The sequence below is a fragment of the Hemicordylus capensis genome, chromosome 3 (genome assembly GCF_027244095.1).
Source record: "Hemicordylus capensis ecotype Gifberg chromosome 3, rHemCap1.1.pri, whole genome shotgun sequence".
Classification (NCBI taxonomy): domain Eukaryota; kingdom Metazoa; phylum Chordata; class Lepidosauria; order Squamata; family Cordylidae; genus Hemicordylus; species Hemicordylus capensis.
In genome coordinates this window covers 355,985,475-356,005,528 of record NC_069659.1, presented here as the reverse complement: position 1 = coordinate 356,005,528, position 20,054 = coordinate 355,985,475, and the positions used below count along the sequence as shown (strand labels likewise).

Sequence of the window (20,054 nt, the reverse complement as noted above, 5' to 3'; positions counted from 1 at the left end):
ACTATTTGTCATCAGAGTCCCAGGCCTTTGGCGATGTGGTCTTTCAGATCATCTCCTTTGGATGGTCCTGCAAGAAAGCTTGGGGAACCTCTGGGGGGATCTAAAGAAGTCTCCTTCTGACCCTCATCGGCAGAGATTCTGGAGCACTGGACACCTAGCTGTCCCTCCAGACTAGGCTACTATAACTTCCTATCTATGCGGCTGCCCTTAAAGATGGTCCTGGAACTGCAGTTAGTCTATAGGGACCCAAGAAAGGTCCTGATGGATCAGGCCAATGATTCCTCACAGTGGCCAACCAGATGCTTCTGGAAGCCAACCAACAAGAGATGGGTATGCCCCCTCTCCCATCATTGCTCCCCTGCAAGTGGTATTTGGAGGCATCCTGCATCTGAACCTGGAGAGAGTATATAGCTATCCAGACTAGTAGCCATGGGTAGGTTTGTCCTGCATGGATTTGTCTAAGCCCCATCCAAGCTGGTGGCCATCATCACATCCTATGACAGAGAGTTCCACAGTTTAATTACGTGCTGCGTGAAAAAATAGTTCCTTTTTTCTGACCTCAATCTCCCGCCAGTCCCTTTCAGTGGATGAGCCCTGGCCCTAGTATTGCAAGAGAGGGAGATAGACTACTATCTCTCCACTTTCTCCAAACTATACAATATTTGATAAGCCTCAGACATGCTCTAAACTACCCCAAACCCTGCCAGCTCTTCTCACAAGGCACAGAGCATCAAAGTGGTCTAGCCCCCTGAGCATGCTGGTTGCCCTCTTCTGAACCTTTTTCCAGGGTGCTTTCCAGCATAGCTGCTCAACAGTAGCAAAATGCTTCTGTTCAGGCAAATCACATTTGAAACGTAAACAGTAGGGGGAGCAGTCTCACGAAAACTAATAACCACAAAAAACCAGCAACTTCATTAACGCCAGATATATGACTTCATAGCACTATATTGCAGCAATTAAATTTGAAACAAGGCAATGGAAATCTGAACACCCTGCTGTCAGCATCGGGACTGCGGTGTCACAACATAGGAAGTGAGGAAGCACACTTTAGAGATCTGCTGTGACCCCGTTGCAAAGTGTAATCTGGAAAGCGCCCAGCTCTACAACAACCTTTCTGTGACCACAACTGTACACAGTATTCCAAATATGGTGGCACCACAGATTTGTATCGAGGCATAATGAAATTAGCCGTTCAAGTTTCCTAACGATGCCAAGCACGGACTTTGCCTTTTTCATGGCTTCCATAGTCTGTGGTTGATCTGAAAAAACAACCCCAGTTCTCCACTCTCACCTGCTGTGTCCGAGGCTTGTAAGGCGAGCTGTTCTCCAAGTCAGCCAGGATGCTGGTTAAGGAATCGATTTCTGCGTCCAAGCTGGAGCGCCTCTCTTCTAGGGTCTTGCCCCCCGGATTGGCCTACAAGAGGAAAGGTAGAAGAGCCCCTGCCATTTTTAAATAGTTCAGTACAGCATTCTAGGCTAGCAACATTTTTGTCATATGGTTTTTTTATCATCATGTTTGCTGTACTTGGCTCTCGGGACAGTCCTGACAGTAGGTAGGACAACAATAGCCTGCTGCAGCTATGACTGGAGCAATGAAGAAAGGGACACTCAAGAAACGGTGCTGCACATCTCCTTTTAAAGGAACCCCGAAGAGGCCACTGAATGGAAACAGTTGCCCGGAGTCACAATGAGCCATCACTGGGCTCCTTACCTCAGCCCCCTTTCCCAAGACATAATATCATAATATCTATCTATCTATCTATCTATCTATCTATCTATCTATCTATCTATCTACCTACCTACCTACCTACCTACCTACCTACCTACCTACCTACCTATCCATCTGCAGTCACCTTAAGTGGCGCAGTGGGGAAATGCTTGACTAAGAAGCAGAAGGTTGCTGGTTCAAATCCCTGCTGGTACTATATCGGCATCAGGCAGCAGTGATATAGGAAGGTGCTGAAAGGCATAATCTCATACTGCATGGGAGATGGCAGTGGGAAACCCCTCCTGTATTCCACCAAAGACAACCACAGGGCTCTGTGGGCGCCCGGAGTCCAAATCTACTTGACGGCACACTTTACTGTCTATCTATCTATCTATCTATCTATCTATCTGTCATGTTTTTATACTGCCCAATATAAAATCTCAGGGTGATTTACAATTTAAACTAAACAACTAAAACCTAAAATATCATGTAAAAACGAATTAAAATTACCATCAATAAAATGATAAAACGGGTGTGTTTTCAAAAGTCATTTAAAAACAGCCAGAGATGGGTGTGTGTGTGTGTTCTGATGCTGCTTGGAAGTGTGACCCAGAGTCCTGGGCAACCCTAGAGAAGGCCCAGTTTGGGGTCACCAAACAAGCCGGTGGTAACTGCAACTGGACCTCCCCCATGCTCTTAATAGGTGGCGGGGTTTGTGAACATAGGAAGCTGCCATCTACCAAGTCAGACCATGGGTCTATCTAGCTCAGTATTGCCTAACCAGACTGGCAGCGGCTTCTCCAAGGCTGCAGGCAGGAGTCTCTCTCAGTCCTATCTGGAGATGCTGCCAGGGAAGGACCTTGGAACCTTCTGCATTTAAGCTGGCAAATGTTCTTCCCAGAGTGACCCCATCCCCTAAGGGGAAGATCTTACAGTGCTCACATGTGGTCTCCCTTTCAAATGCAAACCAGGGCAGACTCTGCTTAGCAAAGGGGACAACCCAAGCTTGCTGCCACAAGACCAGAAGAAGCTGCTCTCTTAAATGCCACTCCACCTGCCAGGGGTTCTCAAATGTGGGTCCCCAGATGTTGCTGGACTACAACTCCCATCATCCCCAGAAACAATGACCTTTGACTATGCCGGACCTCAGACCAGGGGTTCCCTTTGACCTTCGTGGCTGGGGATGGTGGAGGTTGGTCATTTGGGAACCCCTACCTTAGCCCACGAGACACCCTATTCAAGCCCTAGAGGCCCTGACAACTTCCTTCACCAAATAACTCCATCCCTGATATGGCAGGAAATAGATCCTAATGTACACAAAGACATTGTGTTTGTTTGTTTGTTTATTTGATTGATTGATTGATTTCTATAGCGCCCTTCCAGAAATGGCTCAGGGAGGTTTACACAGAGAAATAAGTTTATTTGGTCATTGACCAGCAAAACCTCATGTACATGCTCCAGTTTGCTTCCTCATAACAAAAAGTCGCTGGGCACAAGCCTCTGGGAAGTTCTCCTCCATGAGCCCTGACTGAAATGAATTTCTCTCACTGCTGAATAAATTTCCCCGACGACAGCAGCTGCAACACTCGGGGAATTCCTTATGAACATCTCTCTGCCCCTCTCTGCTTTGCGTCTTCCCTGAGCTCTGTGGGAATTGCCCAGACACAGAAAATGGTGCAAAGGGCATAATGCAGCATCTGAAGAAATCAGCTTTCCTTGTTCTTTTTGGCTTTCTTTCTTTCTTTCTTTTTAATGCAAGACTTTCCAGAAGCCACCTGGCAAGTGGGATTCCCAGCAGCGCAGGGCTTAATCAGGGACCCGCTTGGCTTCCTGGCCTCCCACTGGAGGACTAGAGCAGGCAGGAGGATCCGGGATGCAACAACACACACAGCTCGGTGGCAGCTTCCCATGACTGATGCAGCTCACAGGATCTGACTCTTCCCGGCCCAGAATCTGGGTTCCGTTGGGAGCATGGAAGCTCAGCTAAGCGCTTCCTGGCAGCTTCCCTGTTAGAGCGTGCAGCTTTGTAACTGTGGCAGAGACTGTTTCCAAAATTTCTAGCTGGTTTTTTTTTTTTTGGAGGGGGGGGTCACTTGTTGGGTGATGCAAGGAACTGTTCTTGGAAGGGTGTGGCTCCCCCCTTTCCCACCACTCACCCTTCCAGTCTTGGCCAGCATCCTCGACTTAACAGAACATCTATTTCCAACAAATATTTAAGACAACGGAGACAGTGACGGGTTATATAATCCCCCTTAACATGCATTATTAAAAGTGAAGAAGAGCGCACCAAATCATCTTCCTCCTGAGTCTCTCATCATGTGGCATTTCAGGCTCGGGTGCCGCCTGGCCCAACCAGGTGAGGCTGGCCCAACCAGGGAGGCTGGCCTATGAGGTCCCTGATGCAGCCGTGGTGACCAGGGATCCCTGCAGCCGCATCCAATCGATTTGGACAGGCATCTGGATTTGTCTCCGCTGGGCCTTTTGCAAAGAGCAACGGCTGTCTCTCCCCACCTCCCATCTCTGCCTTCTGAGCAGCCAAGGGGCCGTAAGGGGAAGAACACCTGCTTGTCATGCAGAAGGCCACCAATTCAGCTCCTGACATGTCCAAGTAGGGCAGGGAAAGACTCTCCTCTGCTGCTACTCGGTGTTGACAATTGGGAATTAGATGGACTCAGGGTCTGACGCAGAACAAGGCATGATGACCGTATATCCACGTCTGCAGACACATCTTCACTACAGTGACATAGGAACACAGGAAGCTGCCATATACTGAGTCAGACCACTGCTCTTAGCTCAGTATTGTCTTCACAAACTGGCAGCGGCTTCTCCAAGGTGGCAGTCAGGAGTCTCTCTCAGCCCGATCTTGGAGAAGCCAAGACATCTGTGCTGACTTGATGGTGCCAGCAGAGAGAAGCAAGGGGTGCATCCATGGCTCTCCATATGCTGCACAAAGTGCCCCCCCTTGCCTTATGGCCCCCACAGAACTCACTCCTGTAGGGGGAAAATGAAGTGGGGGGAGATCCCAATGGTGTATGCCCCATGCATTCCAAGTCTCTCACGGAAGACTCTGATTCACGTCTTTCAAAGACCAACCAAAACGGGCTTCTGCAACACCTTGGGTTCATGATATGATTTGTGCAAGCTCGGTAAACCATGGTCTGCAGTCCTAGTCTGGAAGGAGAGCTCGCCAGTTTGCAAGTAACAATAAATAAAACGGGAAGTCAGGCATTAGATGCCTTTCATGAGAGCCCAAGCGAAGGAAGAAAGAAGAGGGAGCCCATTAGCACCAGCACCAGAAACAATGGCTTCAAAAATCATCTGAATGGAGTCAGAATATGACCGTGATGCTTCTCTTCCTAGAACTACCCATTCAAATGTGGAACGGCACGCCAGCTGCACTCTTTCCTTGAGAAACCAGACCTGGACCCGGACACTCATTGACTGGTCACTTCCAGGATGGGTTATATGGGGCACTCTACGTGGGGCTGCCTCAGAAGACATTTTGGAAACTTCCATTAATCTAGAATGTAGATGCCAGGATGCTTACTGGACCTCTAGGATTGGAGGGTAGAACTCCCATGTTCTATCGTCTGCACTGGCTGCTCTTTCCAGGCTCAGTTCAAAGAGCCACCTTTGACCCTGAAGGCCCTCATCAGCCCAAGAGCAGCATATCCTAAGAATCACTTTCCGCCTGCTTGAGTCCTCAGACCACCTACCAAGGGCCTGGCTTTGTACCCCTGCTATCTGAGGTATGGTGAGGTGGCACAAAGACAGGGCCTCCTCTGTGGTGGTGCCAAGGCACTAGAAGGCCAGAAAGAAGCCTGCCTGGCTCCATCACTGCACATCTTTTGCTGAGCAGCCACGGCCTCTCTTTGCCTGTGGGCCACTCCTCCAGGATACTTTGGGGGCTGGGTTTTTGTTGTTGGCTGCTGCTGTCCTCTGAAATGTTGGTTATTATTTTTTACAGTTGCTATTTTTGTAAATGTTTTTAGCTAATCCCCCCCCCCCGAAGTTGTATGCTGTAGGATTGTAGGCCAGGGGGTACAATCGTGTGTTCATTTCTACTCCAATGAATGTCTGGATAGAGCGAAATGAAGGGAATGCCGGAGTGAGGTGGGAGAGAGTTAAAGCTGTTAAAGGCTTCCCTCTGCTTAGCCAATTACAAAGCCCTCCCCCCCAGGAGACCCCTGCAGAGGCCTTGGTGGGCATCTTGGCTGGGGGCAGACTGGGGCAAGAGAAAGAACATAAACTGCTTCGGACATGGAATTAGCAGAGGGTTCTGTAAAGGCAAATGCTCACTGCCAGGCTAGAATTACGGTGGCTCATCCTTGGGAATGGAAACCCGTGATCAGCACACTGGCACCATGTCTGCAGCAAAGCGTACCACAGAAAATGGGGCACGCCGATCTCTCCACCCAGCCCAAAGCCCCTTCCCAGTGTCAAGAGGCCACTGCAGTCTATTTGGGGAGCAAAATCCCAATCAAGTCTTCCTGGAGTCCATTAAATCTCTCCAAGGCAGCAACACTCTTGCTGACGGAGAGCGGCTTTAGAGGAGCTGGGGCGACTGCCTCTTCTCTCCCCTTTTAATTAATAAAATTACAGCTCAGAGCTCATTATCGATAATTACGGCCAGTGTTACAGCTTCCCGTTTCGTTGCCGGCCCCCACCCCTGCCAACCTTAATTCTGTTCCAAATGCAGCACGAATTAACGTTTAATTAGCCATTAAATAGAATTAACAGTCTCTGATGGCAACGTGGCATGCTGAACAATGGAGGGGGGGAGGACATCTTGGCACGAGACAATGTCGCCATCCGAGGCTGCTGGAAACCAACAACAAACCAGAATGCCTTGTTCTCATCGCCCAGCCTGCAAAGCACCACCCATATATTCGACGGAGGACAGCTAGATTCAGTGATCCATGCCCCATGGGGACCAGCAGGGCTGTGGTGCATGCCCCCTTCCCAGCCCCAGTGTGACTGTTTAGCAGGACTCGCCACATCAGAAGAACAACCCTGCTTGCTAGCACCCATCATCCTAGCAGACTAGTTTTCTACGAGCAGAGAACCTCATGGGGAGCTCTCCGCTACGCGAGCCCCACCACCCCTTCGGTCTGAAGTGGTACAGTCCCAGCGCAGGTCTGCCAGTCTCACGGAGAACTAGGCCAAGCGATCGCGCTTGTACACGGTTGGCTGTGATTTAAAGAACCCAACCCAACCATGATGGATTACGAGCGGGGTTTTTTAGGAGCCGTCATGTTCTAAGACTTCTTATAAAACCAAAACAACATTCCCCAAACTGCTTCCCCACGGCTGGATCGGCCCCTTCCCTTTTGGCAAGCACAGGTTTTGTTGCTCTGGGTTTTTCTTTTCTCAGGGCTTGAACTGAACTCTGGCCAAGGAGGCAAGGAATCCTTCACTTTGTGCCCTGATTTGTCAAGAGCCCCAACAGCCGTGTCCCCAACAGAGAGCGAGGAGGAGGAGGAGGAGGAGGAGGAGGAGGAGGAGGAGGAGGAGGAGGAGGAGGAAGGGGGCCCACTTGGTGAAGGGGGTTCCAAGGGCACGGAGTCTGGGGTTTCCAGGGTTGGGCATTTAAAGCGACATGGAACCTGGGTTCCCCCTTCCCTGCTTTTATTTCTTGTTGTTCCTCTATCATTATGTTGTGTTCAGACATACATTTTTGTTTTGCTTTGTTTAAACGTCTTCCAGTAAGAAGGGTTTAATCCTCCGTGACAGATTCTGATCCGATTTTGGCTTACTAGTGAGAACAGGGCACTCCTGTGAGTATTTTGGGAGCTGAATGTGCTGTTAAAGGAGGTGAAATTTCTCGTGTTTCAAGGCAAGACTCAGCTCTCTTGCAGAAATTACTCTGGAATGCAAAACCAAACTTCCCACAGACAGGAACATAGAAAACGGCTTTCTACTGAGTCAGACCATTGGTCTGTCGAGCTCAGTACTGCCAACCCAGACTGGCAGCGGTTTCTCCAAGGCTGCAGGCAGGAGTCTCTCCCAGCCCTATCATGGAGATGCTGCCAGGGAGGGCACTTGGGACCTTCTGCATGCAAGCAGGCAGGTGTTCTTCCCAGAGCGGCCCCCACACACAGAGTCTCCCAATAACATGCAAACCAGGATTTACCCTGCTTAGCAAAGGGGACAATTCCTGCTCACTTCCACAAGACCAGCTCTCATCACACCTAAGCAGAACTCTACACACTTGCCCACACAAGAGGGCAGCCATGAAGATGAGCAGATTCTTAATATTCTCCACTCTGCTCCTCTTTCCTCCTTGATGATTTTATTCTGATTCTCAGCAGATCTAAAAGAAAATGTGCTTTCCAAAACAGGAAACTCTTTAATTTAAGCTGAGTTCTAATAAAAACAAGCCAACCGATTGACATAAAAAACCAAGTCCAGCCCAGGAGTTTAGCCGGTGGGTCAGACTAGAGTCCTGCTGCTCCCTTTAGAACCATCCCTTATAACCAACGAAGGATCTTAGTCTGTAAGAACAGATGCCTAGCCAGCAACTCAGCCAGAATAGGTAGAACTGGCCCAGGTGGTAGCAAGGTTCCTGGAGGCCAGGGGACAAAGTTGGGCAGGGGGCCTCCAGCACGCATGCCCAAACCACGCCCCCTTCATCTGTGAGCCCCCCCTACCATTAATCACCTCTGGGGGTGGGGGGCCTTGCTGCTGCTCCTGCCACTACTTCACATCTTTGCTGCCAGGAGAGTGGTGGCGGCAGGCGGGGTTCTCCCTGGCTCCCCCCCCCCACTCCGCTACCAGTGGTCCCTCTAATTTCTCTCATCTCTGTGTGGAATGAGTTTTGTTCTGGGTGGCAGTGTCAAGGCAGTGTGCGTGCACATGTGGATTCAGAGTGGGGCCTTCTTGATTCAACCTGAGCGGGATCTAAAATGAACCGAGCGGATGTCCAAAAACTTGTGAGCGCACACACATGAAGACGCCACAGCGGGAACAGTGTCCACTACTGGCCAGTGCGTGGGCTTCCCTTCTTCCAAATAGCGCTTCTGCACTGTTGGAGTATGGAGACCATGACGTGCCGTGACATCACGGCACGTCATGGTCTCTAGGGAAGCCCACGCACTGGCCGGTAGTAGAGTGGGGGGGAGCCTGCCCGCCACCCCCCGTCAGTGAAGACGGGAAGTAGTGGTGAATGTGCCAGGGCAGTGGAGGCGACTCATGGACAAGGGGGGACTGCCCTAGGGGCTCTTGGGGGCCTCTCAGACCATATGGGCCCAGGTGCAATTGCCCCCCTTGTCCAAGGGAAGCTACGCCCATGAACTGGCCTAATTCTCCCCCCCACCCCAGCAATCTCTGCCTGCCTCCACTTCCCTCCCCTTCCTCTGTTGTCTACCCTGTAGCACATCTGAGAACTCCTCAGGGCAGAGACCTGTCTTCTTGTACTCTGTAAATTACCATGGACATGAGTGGCCATTCCCATCAGGAGTCTCTCCCAGCCCGACCTTGAGATTCTGCTAGGGATTGAACTGGGGTCCTTCTGCAAGCAAAGCAGGGTCTCTGGCCTGGTGGCAAGCATTCCAGAAACCATTGGTGAGAAGTACACATCCAACAACTGGGGCAACCAACTCCCCATTGTCCAAAGCAAGGACATTCCTTGAATGCTGCACGTGCTTTCAGTTTTCATCTCAGCCCCCAGGAGGCCTCTGCCTGAAGCCGCCACCGCCGCCCACAACTTCTGTTTCCATGGATACCAGGTAGCCATGGTACAACCCAGGAGGCCCAAACCGTCTGATGAAAGAGCCAGCCAGGCGTGTAGACCCGTAAGTGGGCACTGAGGGGACAATCCCCGTGAAGCACAGAATTAGTGCAAGCATCACTGCACTATATCAAAATAACTCGTCACCTTTGAGAGAGAAGGACGACGCTTGTGCTATGCCTTCACAAGGCCTTCGTGAAAGTCCTGCGGCTTAATAAAAGCAGGAACTCTGAGAGCAGCCGATGCACAGGGCAGTGGGATCTGCATTGGCTCTGCCTTTCAACTTCCCAGGATCCAAGGCAGACGTCCCTGCTCATGTTCATAAAGCTATCAAGGGTGTGCGTGAACCAAAATTTGCAGTTCAGTTCAAATTCAGACCGGATTCGAACTGAACCACTTGTCCATGAACCAGTCCATTCGACCGAACCGGTTCGGCGGTTCAAGGGGCTATGCTTGTAAAGGGGAATCTGGTGAGGATTCCCCTTTACAAGCAGAAGGGTGGGGGAATCCTTGAAAAGTCTTCTAAAGGGCAGCCGGCGGGGGGGTGGTGGTGGTGGCAAGATGGCACCTTTAAAGGTTCTTACTGCCCGGCAGTAGCCGCTGCTTCTCAGAGCCCCTCTGGTGCAACCCATGGGCGTGGCGCTCCCTCCAGCAACCTGCCCCCATGGCGGTAGCATAGTTCTGGCCACGGCAGAACCACAGACTGGCATCTGTGGAGACAAGAACTGCACAGCAGGCAGTTGATGCAGGGAGCACCATATGCTTGGGCCGCTCTGGGACGGGGGGATGGAGGAGCAGCGGCAGCTACCACCAGGCCACTCAGAACCTTAATCTACTTTTTAAAGCGCCCTCTCCTCTCTCCCCACCCCTGCCTTTCCAAGGATTCCCCCACCCCTTTGCTTGTAAAGGAGAATCCTCGCCGGATTACCCTCTACAAGCATAGACCCTCGATCCTGACCAGTCCACCACAGACAGGGTGCAGTCCATTTCGATTGTGGACCGGACTGCCTCCAATCCAGTTCACAATCGAACTGTCAAACCGGCTCAGTTCGAGGCAAACTGGTTCGGGATCAAATGGTTCGTGCACACCCATAAAAACGACGACTTCCATTTTGTGTTCTCTCCCCACGTCTTCAGCACAGTCTTTCCTGAAGTACCCAAAGATGCACCCCACCTGCTCTTTCACTATCCCTGATTATCTCTTAGCCCCATCTTGTGGAGACCCGGCACAGCACAGACCCTGGGCTCCCAACCTTGGTTCTGTAGATGTTGTGGGGCGACAAACCCCATCGCCCCCAGCCACAATGGTCCAAGGCTACAGCTGGAGGGCTCAACTGTTGGGAGCTGAAGTCCGACAATATCTGGGGAGCCAAGGTTGAGAAACCCCGACTTACAGGGTCTCTGCCTTATAGGGTACTAGTATTTTTAAGCCCGTTAAAATAACGGGCACTAGTAGGCCGGTCCTGCCAGCGCCGTTTCTCTCCCTTCCGGGTCGGGTCTGGTCCCGTCGCCGCTGTCTCTTCCTTTCCTGCGGCTGGGCCGGTCCCGCCGCTGCCGCAGTTCCCCTCCTCGCAGCCAGTCCGATCCCGCCGCCATCACCTTTCCCTTTCCTGAGGTCGGGCCGGACCCGCCGCCGCCGTTTCTCCCCTCCCCGCAGCTGGGCCAGACCCGCTGCCGCTGCCTCGGCTTTCCCCGCAGCAGGGCCGGTCCCGCCGCCGCCGCCTCTGTCCTCCCCGCAGCCCGGCTGGTCCCGCAGGCGCCGCCTCTGGCCTCCCCGCGGCCGGGCAACCAACCGGCCAAAATGGCTGCCTGGTGCCTGCGGTCGTGTCTCCCTCGGCGTGTTCAGAACAGCCGAGGGAGACACGGACGCAGACACCAGCCTTGGCGACACGGACGGACACGCCAGGGACTTTATTATATAGGGTGAGCCAGGACTACACCAGGTCCTCTTGGTGCCCCCATGAATCCATGAAGCAGCCTTAAACAAGCTGCTCACTCTCCCTCTCAAACTCAGGTCCCCATTTGCAAGATGGGGTGAGTAAGTGGCCTCCTTAAATTCAAGCTCAAATTCTAGCCGAGCCAGGCCCCTCATTCGGGATGCCAAAACCGAACATGCACGGTTTGGGTCAAGCCCAGTTCGGACTCAAACCGAACCGGGCAAAACGGTTTTGTGCATACCCCTATCTCGTGATTCCTTATGCTAGTCAGAATCAGAATCAGAATCATTTTATTTAAGCCATAAACCAAACAGAACATGCTAGTCATCAAATTGTTACTTTTCCACTGTTATCCTTTAAATTTAGAAAGAGATTCTTTTCTGCTAAACCTTCTCAACACCTGGCTAAATTGTAGTTTTAGGTTTAGCCTGAAATTGTTTATTACATCGACCAAAGTCCCGTCATATTCACCAGTGACATAACTGCAGCTGGGTATTACATGTTCAAAATGGTGTCATTTGCATTTCTTTAATTAGTACAGGTTTTATTTTCTCCCCATTATATCTTCTTTCTTTCTCTAGGTTTCATATATCATTTCATGTTTATGTCATCTTATGCTATGTTGTGTCTTGACCAATGGTCACACCAATACACTTATTAATTCATTCACGATCTACAGAGGGAGAACAGAGACCCCATCTGAATAGGCTTTTTGGCAAGGAGGTTACAGGCACCTTGATGCTGCTCTGGAAATCCTCGACCTCTTCTACCAGTTGGGTCCCATTCGCTGGTTTGGCCTCATGCATTCAATGAGCCCTGGCAAGTTCTCCAGACACCTGGAGATGCTCCAGGCGCATACTGACACGTGCGCATCCACCTCCCATCAATAAATTTAGGGCTGACAAAAGGAAGTACCTTTTCACACAGTGCACAACCAACCTATGGAATCCCCTGCCACAAGATGTGACAGCCAACAGCCTGGATGGTTTTAAGAAGGGCTTAGACAAATTCATGGAGGACAGGTCTATCCATGGCTACGAGTCTGAGGGCTATAGGCCAGCTCCAGCCTCAGAGACAGGATGCCTCTCAATCCCAGTTGCAGGGGAGCCACAGCAGGAGAGAGGCATGCCCTCACCTCTTGCCTGTGGACTTCTCAGAGGCCTCTGGTGGGCCACTGTGGGAAACAGGATGCTGGACTAGATGGGCCTCCTTGAGCCTGATCCAGCAGGGCTGTTCTTATGTTCACCATTGCATTAAATGTGCCGACAAGGGTGAGGGCCTGGCCATCAGCAGCACCAGTATTTCCGTGAACTAATTAAGCCAGGGTTCACAAATCTGGATCCCTGGATGTTGTTGGACTTCAGCTTCCATGATCCCCAGCCTCAACTGCCAAAGGCTGGGGATGATGGAGGCTGAAGTCCAACGACATCTGGGGACTCACACTTGAGAACCCCTATATTAAGCACACGAGGGGGACAAGCAAACAAGTGATGTTCCTCAGCCCTCTGAGCAACTTGGACCAGCAGTGCACCATGTCCACATTTGAATGGTACCACCATCCCCTCCTGCAGGGCTGCAAAACTTCAGGATCTCCTGAAGAGCTAGACTACAACTCCCATAACCCCTCGCCACTGTGGCGAAGGGTGATGGGGGTTGTACTCCAAAACCAGTTGGAGGGCTGAAGTTGTGCAGCCCTGCTTGACCTCTCCTGGCACCCACAAGGAGGTTTTCCTACCTGAACGCTGAAAGGGGCTTCATCTGGAGGAGGCAGAGGCGGGGGAAGGGAGTCGGGCGGTGGTGGGAAGTTCCCAAGATCGTCCAGAGGAAGTGGCGGTGGTGGCGGTGGAGGAAGATCGCCTGCAGGCATAGGAAAAGAAAGGAAAGCTCCAGAGAGAAGAATATCATGTCCTCGGGAGGGGGCGGGGTGGCTGTGTCCATTCTGAACTTCTAGACACGAACAGCAGAACAAAGGACTCAAATCTGCTTTCACAGTAAATACAAAACGTGGCCGAGGATTCCTTCGTTTGGATCACATGGAAAGGCCTCTTGGGCTGCAGAGCGGGCACTCCTGAACAGTGTTCCCTCTAACAGGGATCCCCCAGATGTTGTTGACTACAACTCCCATAAACCCCAGCCCAAGGCCACTGCAGCTAGGGATGCTGGGAGTTGTAGTGAACAACATCCGGGAATCCCTGTTAGAGGGAACAGTGGTCCTGAATTCACCCTGGGGTTTGGCTTTGGATACAACCCCCAGTGTCACCTTAAGTGGGGCAGCAGGGAAATGGTTGACTAACAAGCAGACGGTTGCCAGTTTGAATCCCTGCTGGTATGTTCCCCAGACTATGGGAAACACCAAATGGGGCAGCAGCGATCTAAGAAGGTGCTGAAAGGCCTCATCTCATACTGCGTGGGAGGAGGCAATGGCAAACCCCTCCTGCATTCTACCAAAGACAACCACAGGGCTCTGTGGGCACCAGGAGTCGACACTGACTCAATGGCACACTTTACCTTTACTTTACAACCCCCAGCAACGCTTCCAAATCCAACTTTCCCACAAGTATGCCATTGCATTCTGCTGTTGCCGTGAATGCAGCATGGGTATGAGAAGCAGAAAATAAGGAGCGGGGTGCCACTCTTGAGGGGCACCTGAAGCAGGCTGGGGGTAAGGCCAGAGGCGTATCTAGGGCAAATAGCGCCTAGGGCAACCACTGACATTGCCCCCCCTGTCCAAGCATCTGACACCCATCTTTCAGATAACTTTACCATAATATCAGCTCAAAAATACAAGTCAGGCTCGTTAATCTTTTAATCTTTCAAAAATATTTAGCAGTGGACGTAGCCAGACCACAAAATGCTGGAAAACTACAAATTTCAGTATGCGGGGGCTCATGAAATACCCACATACTATGTGGAGGTGTACTTGGAAAACTAAACAGAAGTGCCTGTCTAATTCTCTACTATGCATTGTAGCATCACCATTACATAAGTCTTAAAAATCAATGGAGAATTTGACTTTTCCCAGATACTCTGAAAATAATTAAAGGATATGCAGAGTAAACTGTGTCACTGCTTGGAATATATTCTAGTCTTTCAGAAAGACAGTTACAATGAGAGCAAGAGAGCAAGAAACTCCCAGTGGGCCTTAATATTAAGGATTTCACACTGATTCAAAGACAAACTCACCATTAATAGCCATATTATTAAGACATCACATTTAACTCACTTATCACAAGAAGCAAAGTAAGAGCAAATGAATACAATCCTAGGTCATAAGCGTCAGCTCAGTATTCACAAGCCCTGATTCTCTGTACATAGTGCCAATCTGAATATGTGTACAGTGTCATATATATATAACCTGTAGCACCTTTGGGGGGCTTCCTAAAGGCTGTGGGGGGGAGGTTTGCAAAGGTTCCCCCTCACCCCGCTGGCCTCTAGGGCCTCACAGGTACCATTTGAGCATGTGCGGTGGCCATTTTTAAAAATAATCTCTTTTTTTTAACAAAAAGGCCACTGAAAACAAAATGGCCACCGTGCATGCTCAAATGGCCTCTGCAAGGCCTGGCATGACCTAGTGGGCCTCACAGAGGCCATTTGAGCATGCACGGTGGCCATTTTGTTTTCGGCAGCCATTTTTAAAAAAAAAATAATTTTACAAAATGGCACCCCCTTCAACTGTCCCCCTTCAAGTGGACAGGCACATGCCCTGCCTGTCCTACCCTAGATACGCCCCTGGGTAAGGCTGGGAAGGTTCAGAGGAATGTGCCCTGTTCCAGGAGCTCTGGGTTGCAGGCAGCAGCGGCTCATCTCAACGAGCCAGGGGGCGCTAAAGGAGGCGCAGCTGCCTCTGCTTCCTGGCAGTTGGGATTGATCCTCTCTCTCTTGCCCTGCCTGAGACTTGTGCTGCATGCAGGATGGCCATTCTGTCAGGCAGAGCTGCATGATTAACCAGACTGCAGGCAGCACAGCTTTTGGGCAGGGCAGAGCAGGAGAGAGAGGAGCAACTTGAGCTGCCTCTTATAATGCCCCGCTAGCTTGTTACGATGAGCGGCTACATAAGAAGACTCTGGATTTCTGTGCAAGCAGAGGCTGTCTCATTCTCTGCTCTGCGACAAGGAATGCTTTGTGCGCCATGCAACTTAAGTCGCTTTTGTTATCTGAATCCACCCCTTGGCACGAGCTGCACTCTAACCAAGATCTGAACCCTAAGCTTGATGTTCGCTTGTGCACCTAAGTTAAGCCTAACCTTAGTTCCATGTTAGGGATGTGCGAGCCGGCTCAATTCGAACTGTGGTTCAAAACGAACCGGCCCAGTTCGGCCGGCCCGAGTTTGAACCGGCCCGGCCCCTGAAATTCCAAATTGGGCCAAACCAGTTCCGCCCACACTCCTATTCCATGTTGCAGCTGAACTACCAACAGAAGAACAAAACGCATGATGTGATATCATCGGGAATTCCTGACCCGTTCCAACCCTTCACTGGCTTCCACTTTCAAGGGTGGGAAAACTGGGAACATGGTTTTGTCCTGCTTTCTTTCTCTACAGGAGGAATCAAAAGCAAGGGTGTCACGTTCATGATCAGCCACACTCCTCTCCTCTGATCAAGGTCTGCCCTGAGCAAAATGGAGCACCAACAGAGTGGTTGTGAAAGGTCACCTATTGCTGAATTTAAAGGGAAACTGGGAGGTCCCCCGAAGAATCCCCTGAGGAGTTCCTAGGGAATTAAAGCATGTCCATACGACCAGCTCAGAGAAGGTCCACACACCCCTTCCTGGGACACACAGAAAATGAATGCAAGTTCATGGGCTAGACATGCTGCACATGTCATTGGCTTCCCAACAGCCCTGGACATCCTTTTGGGAGTGCAGGGCTAAGAAATAAACTTTCAAAAAAGAACAAGTGTGTGTGTGTGTGTGTGTGTGTGTGTGTGTTCTGCACACCACAACCTTTGCTTGATGCCTGGTACACACATCAAAGCCCCACAGAGATCCAGGTTGTGGCTGTGATATTTGCATTGGCCATTTGAAACACAAATTGTTTTATTCGACAGTTGACAGCTTGGGGATGGCTTTATCCCATCCCATAAAGTTCTGCACTGCTGGCACTTTATCTCATGCCGAGATACATTCCGGTAGGCTCCCAAGTACATGCTGCTGGTGTTTATAGAGATTTGATTATATACATAAATAATACTGATGTTTAAAATAAACAGCCCAAGCCATGATTTAGAAAGCCTCTCCGCTGCCAGATGGTGGAAGACGCGGCTTGACTCAGAACAGGCTCTCCGGGGGCAACTTCCCATGTCTGGTTGCCATGAGCTTGTTAGCTCTGGTTTCTGTCTTCCAGGTGAGGCAACCTGGTGGAAACCCAAAGCTGTTGAAGAGGGGCTGGGGTGGTGGCGGTTCTGAGCTGCAGACAGTTGGGCTTGGAGGAAGACCCAACCCTGCTTTTTATCAATACTGTGTGCTTGTTCAGACAAATGAAGATTACCCAAACACTCAAGAGAGAAGTCCAAAACAGGACAAGAGGAACGAAGAGACTCAAAATAAAATAAAATAAAATAAAATAAAATAAAAATAAAAAATAAAAAATAAAATAAAATAAAATAAAATAAAAGCCATGTGTCATAATTACAGTTGAGCATAAATGGAGGCGCTGCACACGTTTCACAAACATTTTTGCACCTTGAAAATGGTTACACACCAAAAGCACACGTCCCTCTCTGGCACTCGTTCCAAACATGTGACTCTGCCAGGTAAGCCAAATGTGATTAGCTACACGGTGTTGTGACAGCATTACATTAATTGTGTGTTCCCTTACTGGTTGGGATCACTCAGCAAAAATGGTGCTGAAGCAGCAAAGGCGACAGAGAGGAAATGGCTGCAAGGAGCAGAATGCGACCCCAAAAAGATACCGCCGCTGCCGCTTCTCTTATGAATTTTTTTTTAAAAGATCCTCCTACATTTTGCTTGCAAATATTTATGGATAAATATCGAGCACAACTCTAATTATAACTCATATACACCTGTGAAGGGATGAGGCCTGAACCTCCTCTTTTGGTATATAAGACTTCTGTGTTGCAATTGCTTTTCTGACTCCCCACGTTAAAAAGCTGAGCAAAGATTCACAGCTCCTGTTCTACGGTTTGGTTTTGGAGGAAGATTTGTACTGATTCAAGTTTGGAGGGAAGAGAGGGTTTGATTTGATTAGGTGTGTTTTAAAATGATGGAAGGAACTTGAATTGTGTTGATGGGTTTGGAAAAAATGGAGGGGGAAAGAGAACATAAGGAGGCTGCCTTCAGCAGAGTTTAATGCAGAGCAAGTTGGAGAGCTGAAGGAAGTTCAAGTGAAGGAGTTGCTGTCACAGTCAGAGAGAAGCAGAGGTGGTACTGGAATGAGAGCCGAGAGATCACTGGGAGAGTGGTGTCTCTCTGGAGGACCAAATCACTCCTCAAGCAGCTTTAGGACTGAACCCTCAGAACGGAGAAGGAGGAGCAGGACCTGGGGCTGAGCAAGAGACAAGGGAGGCTGGCTGCAGAAGCTGTCGGAGGTGGGAGGGGGGTCAGCCTGCAAGAAGACTCTTGGGAAGGACTCGGAGTGAGGGTCCAGTATTAGTGCAGGATAGATTGGACACGTTTTGCTCATCGTTTATTTCTTCCTTGTGCTCTTCCAGTCGCTATTTTGTACAAGAACTATTATTTCAAATTGAACTATTTTAAAGTACATTTTTCTTGTTTTGAAGTTAACAATTTGTAGCTGCTGTCTGTTTCCCCACCCCACACCGAGAAGCCTTTCCATCCTACCTAACTTTGAAAAAGAGAGAGGTTTGGGAGGCAAATTCAGAAGACCCAGCCAGAGAAAATAAACCCAGAAGTCTACTTGGTGGCAGTAGTGAAGCTTAGGATCACGGGGCTGGTTGCCACCAGGCTGTGACACGTGTGACAGGATGGTTGGATCCGTGACAACATCTATGATGTGATTAAATTTAGAGTAGTGTGTTCCATTCTGGTCACCCCATCTCAAAAAAGATCAACATTAGAGATGAAAAGGTACAGAGCAGGGAACCAAGATGATCAAGCATTCAGATGCAGAAGTGGGCAACCAAGATGATCAGGGGCCTGGAGCACCTTCCCTATGAGGCAGGGCTACAGCATGTGGACTCTTCAGTTTGGAAAAGAGGCAACTAGGAGGAGACATGACTGAGGTGTATACAATTATGCATGGAGTGGAAAGAGAGAATTTTTTCTCCCTCTCTCACAACACCAGAACCAGGGCGTCATCCCATGAAACTGATTGCCAGGAAATTCAGGACCAACAAAGAAGAATTCCTTTCTCACACCCTGCATAATTTTAACCTATGGAATTCTCTGCCATGGGATGTGGTGATGGCCACCAACTTGGATGGCTTCAAAAGGGGCTTGGAGAGTTTTATGGAGGTCTATCGTGGCTACTAGTCTGGTGGCTATAGGTCATGTCCAGCCTCAGAGGCAAAATGTCTCTCAATACCAGTTGCAGGGGAACAAAAGCAGGAGAAAGGGCATGCCTTCACCTCTTGCCTGTGAGCTTCTCAGGAGCATCTAGTGGGCCATTGTGGGAAAAAGGATCCTGGACTGGATGGGCCTTGGATCTGATCCAGTAGGGCTGTTCTTAAGGTCTTATGTTATGTTCAGATGGGGCCTTTTTAAACTCTCGGACACATTGCTATTCAATAAACCTGACTGGCAGTAGATTCTGGACTTAACACATCGGTCTTCACACAACACACAAATAACATCTGAAATTCACTTCCACATGGGGTAGTAGTGATGGCCACAAGATGGGTTTTAAAAGACCACTGAATAAAGCTATAGAGGAAGAGAAATCTATCGAAAGCCATTAGCCATGATAGCAAAATAGGATCCTCATGTTCTGAGGCAGTATTCTCTCTCTCTCTCTCTCTCTCTCTCTCTCTCTCTCTCTCTCTCTCTCACACACACACACACACACACACACACACACACACACACACACACACACACTTATCTATCTATCTATGGCAATTTTTTTGCTCGCTTTTCAGCAGTTGTTCTCAAAGCGGGCTACACTTAAAAACACACACACACACGCAATACAATTACAGCAACCAAGTAATAAAAAAGCTTGCTAGAAGCCAGCTCCTTTCCAGCCTCCTCAGTCTGTCCAACCAGACTTGGTAACCGATGCCAGAGTTTGGAGCCATCAGAAAAGAAAAGAAAAGATTGCATGGCAATGGGCAGTGGCCTGATCGACCGCGGACTTGCTAAGAGGTCCCCAGATCCCAAAAATTAGGACGGGACCTAAGAAAGAAGCTGCTCCCCCTCAAGGACCCTGGGTCCAGATCCTAAGGCCTTTAAAGGAAAGCATCAGTACCTTGACATTCGCCCAGAAACCAACTGGCAACCAGTGGAATGCACATAGGTGCTAAGCATTCCCTGCAGGTGGCACCAGACATGAGGAAGCTCCTGTCTTGGTCCATCTAGCTCCGTACCATCTACACTGCCAGTCAGTAGCCGCCCAACCTTTCAGGCAGGCGTCTCTCCTGGCCCTACCTGGAGGTGCTGCCAGGGGAGAGTAAACGGGGGGCCTTCTGCATGCCAGGCAGACGCTTGAACACCAAGCTATGGCCTCACCCCCTGCTGCATTGACCTAGCTGCCACATTCTGGACT

General features: G+C 50.0%; 1 protein-coding gene across 4 annotated transcripts in view; it reads right to left on the bottom strand.

The window, feature by feature from the left end:
• Positions 1–20,054, bottom strand: part of LPP (LIM domain containing preferred translocation partner in lipoma) — a 375,151-nt gene that overhangs the window by 145,301 nt on the left and 209,796 nt on the right. For all 4 annotated transcript variants that reach the window (XM_053313056.1, XM_053313055.1, XM_053313057.1 and 1 more), the window contains 2 exons: positions 13,110–13,231; positions 1,292–1,414 (listed from right to left, as the gene is read on the bottom strand). In XM_053313056.1, coding sequence (XP_053169031.1) covers positions 1,292–1,414; positions 13,110–13,231 — 245 coding nt within the window. The remainder of the gene's footprint in view (positions 1–1,291; positions 1,415–13,109; positions 13,232–20,054) is intronic.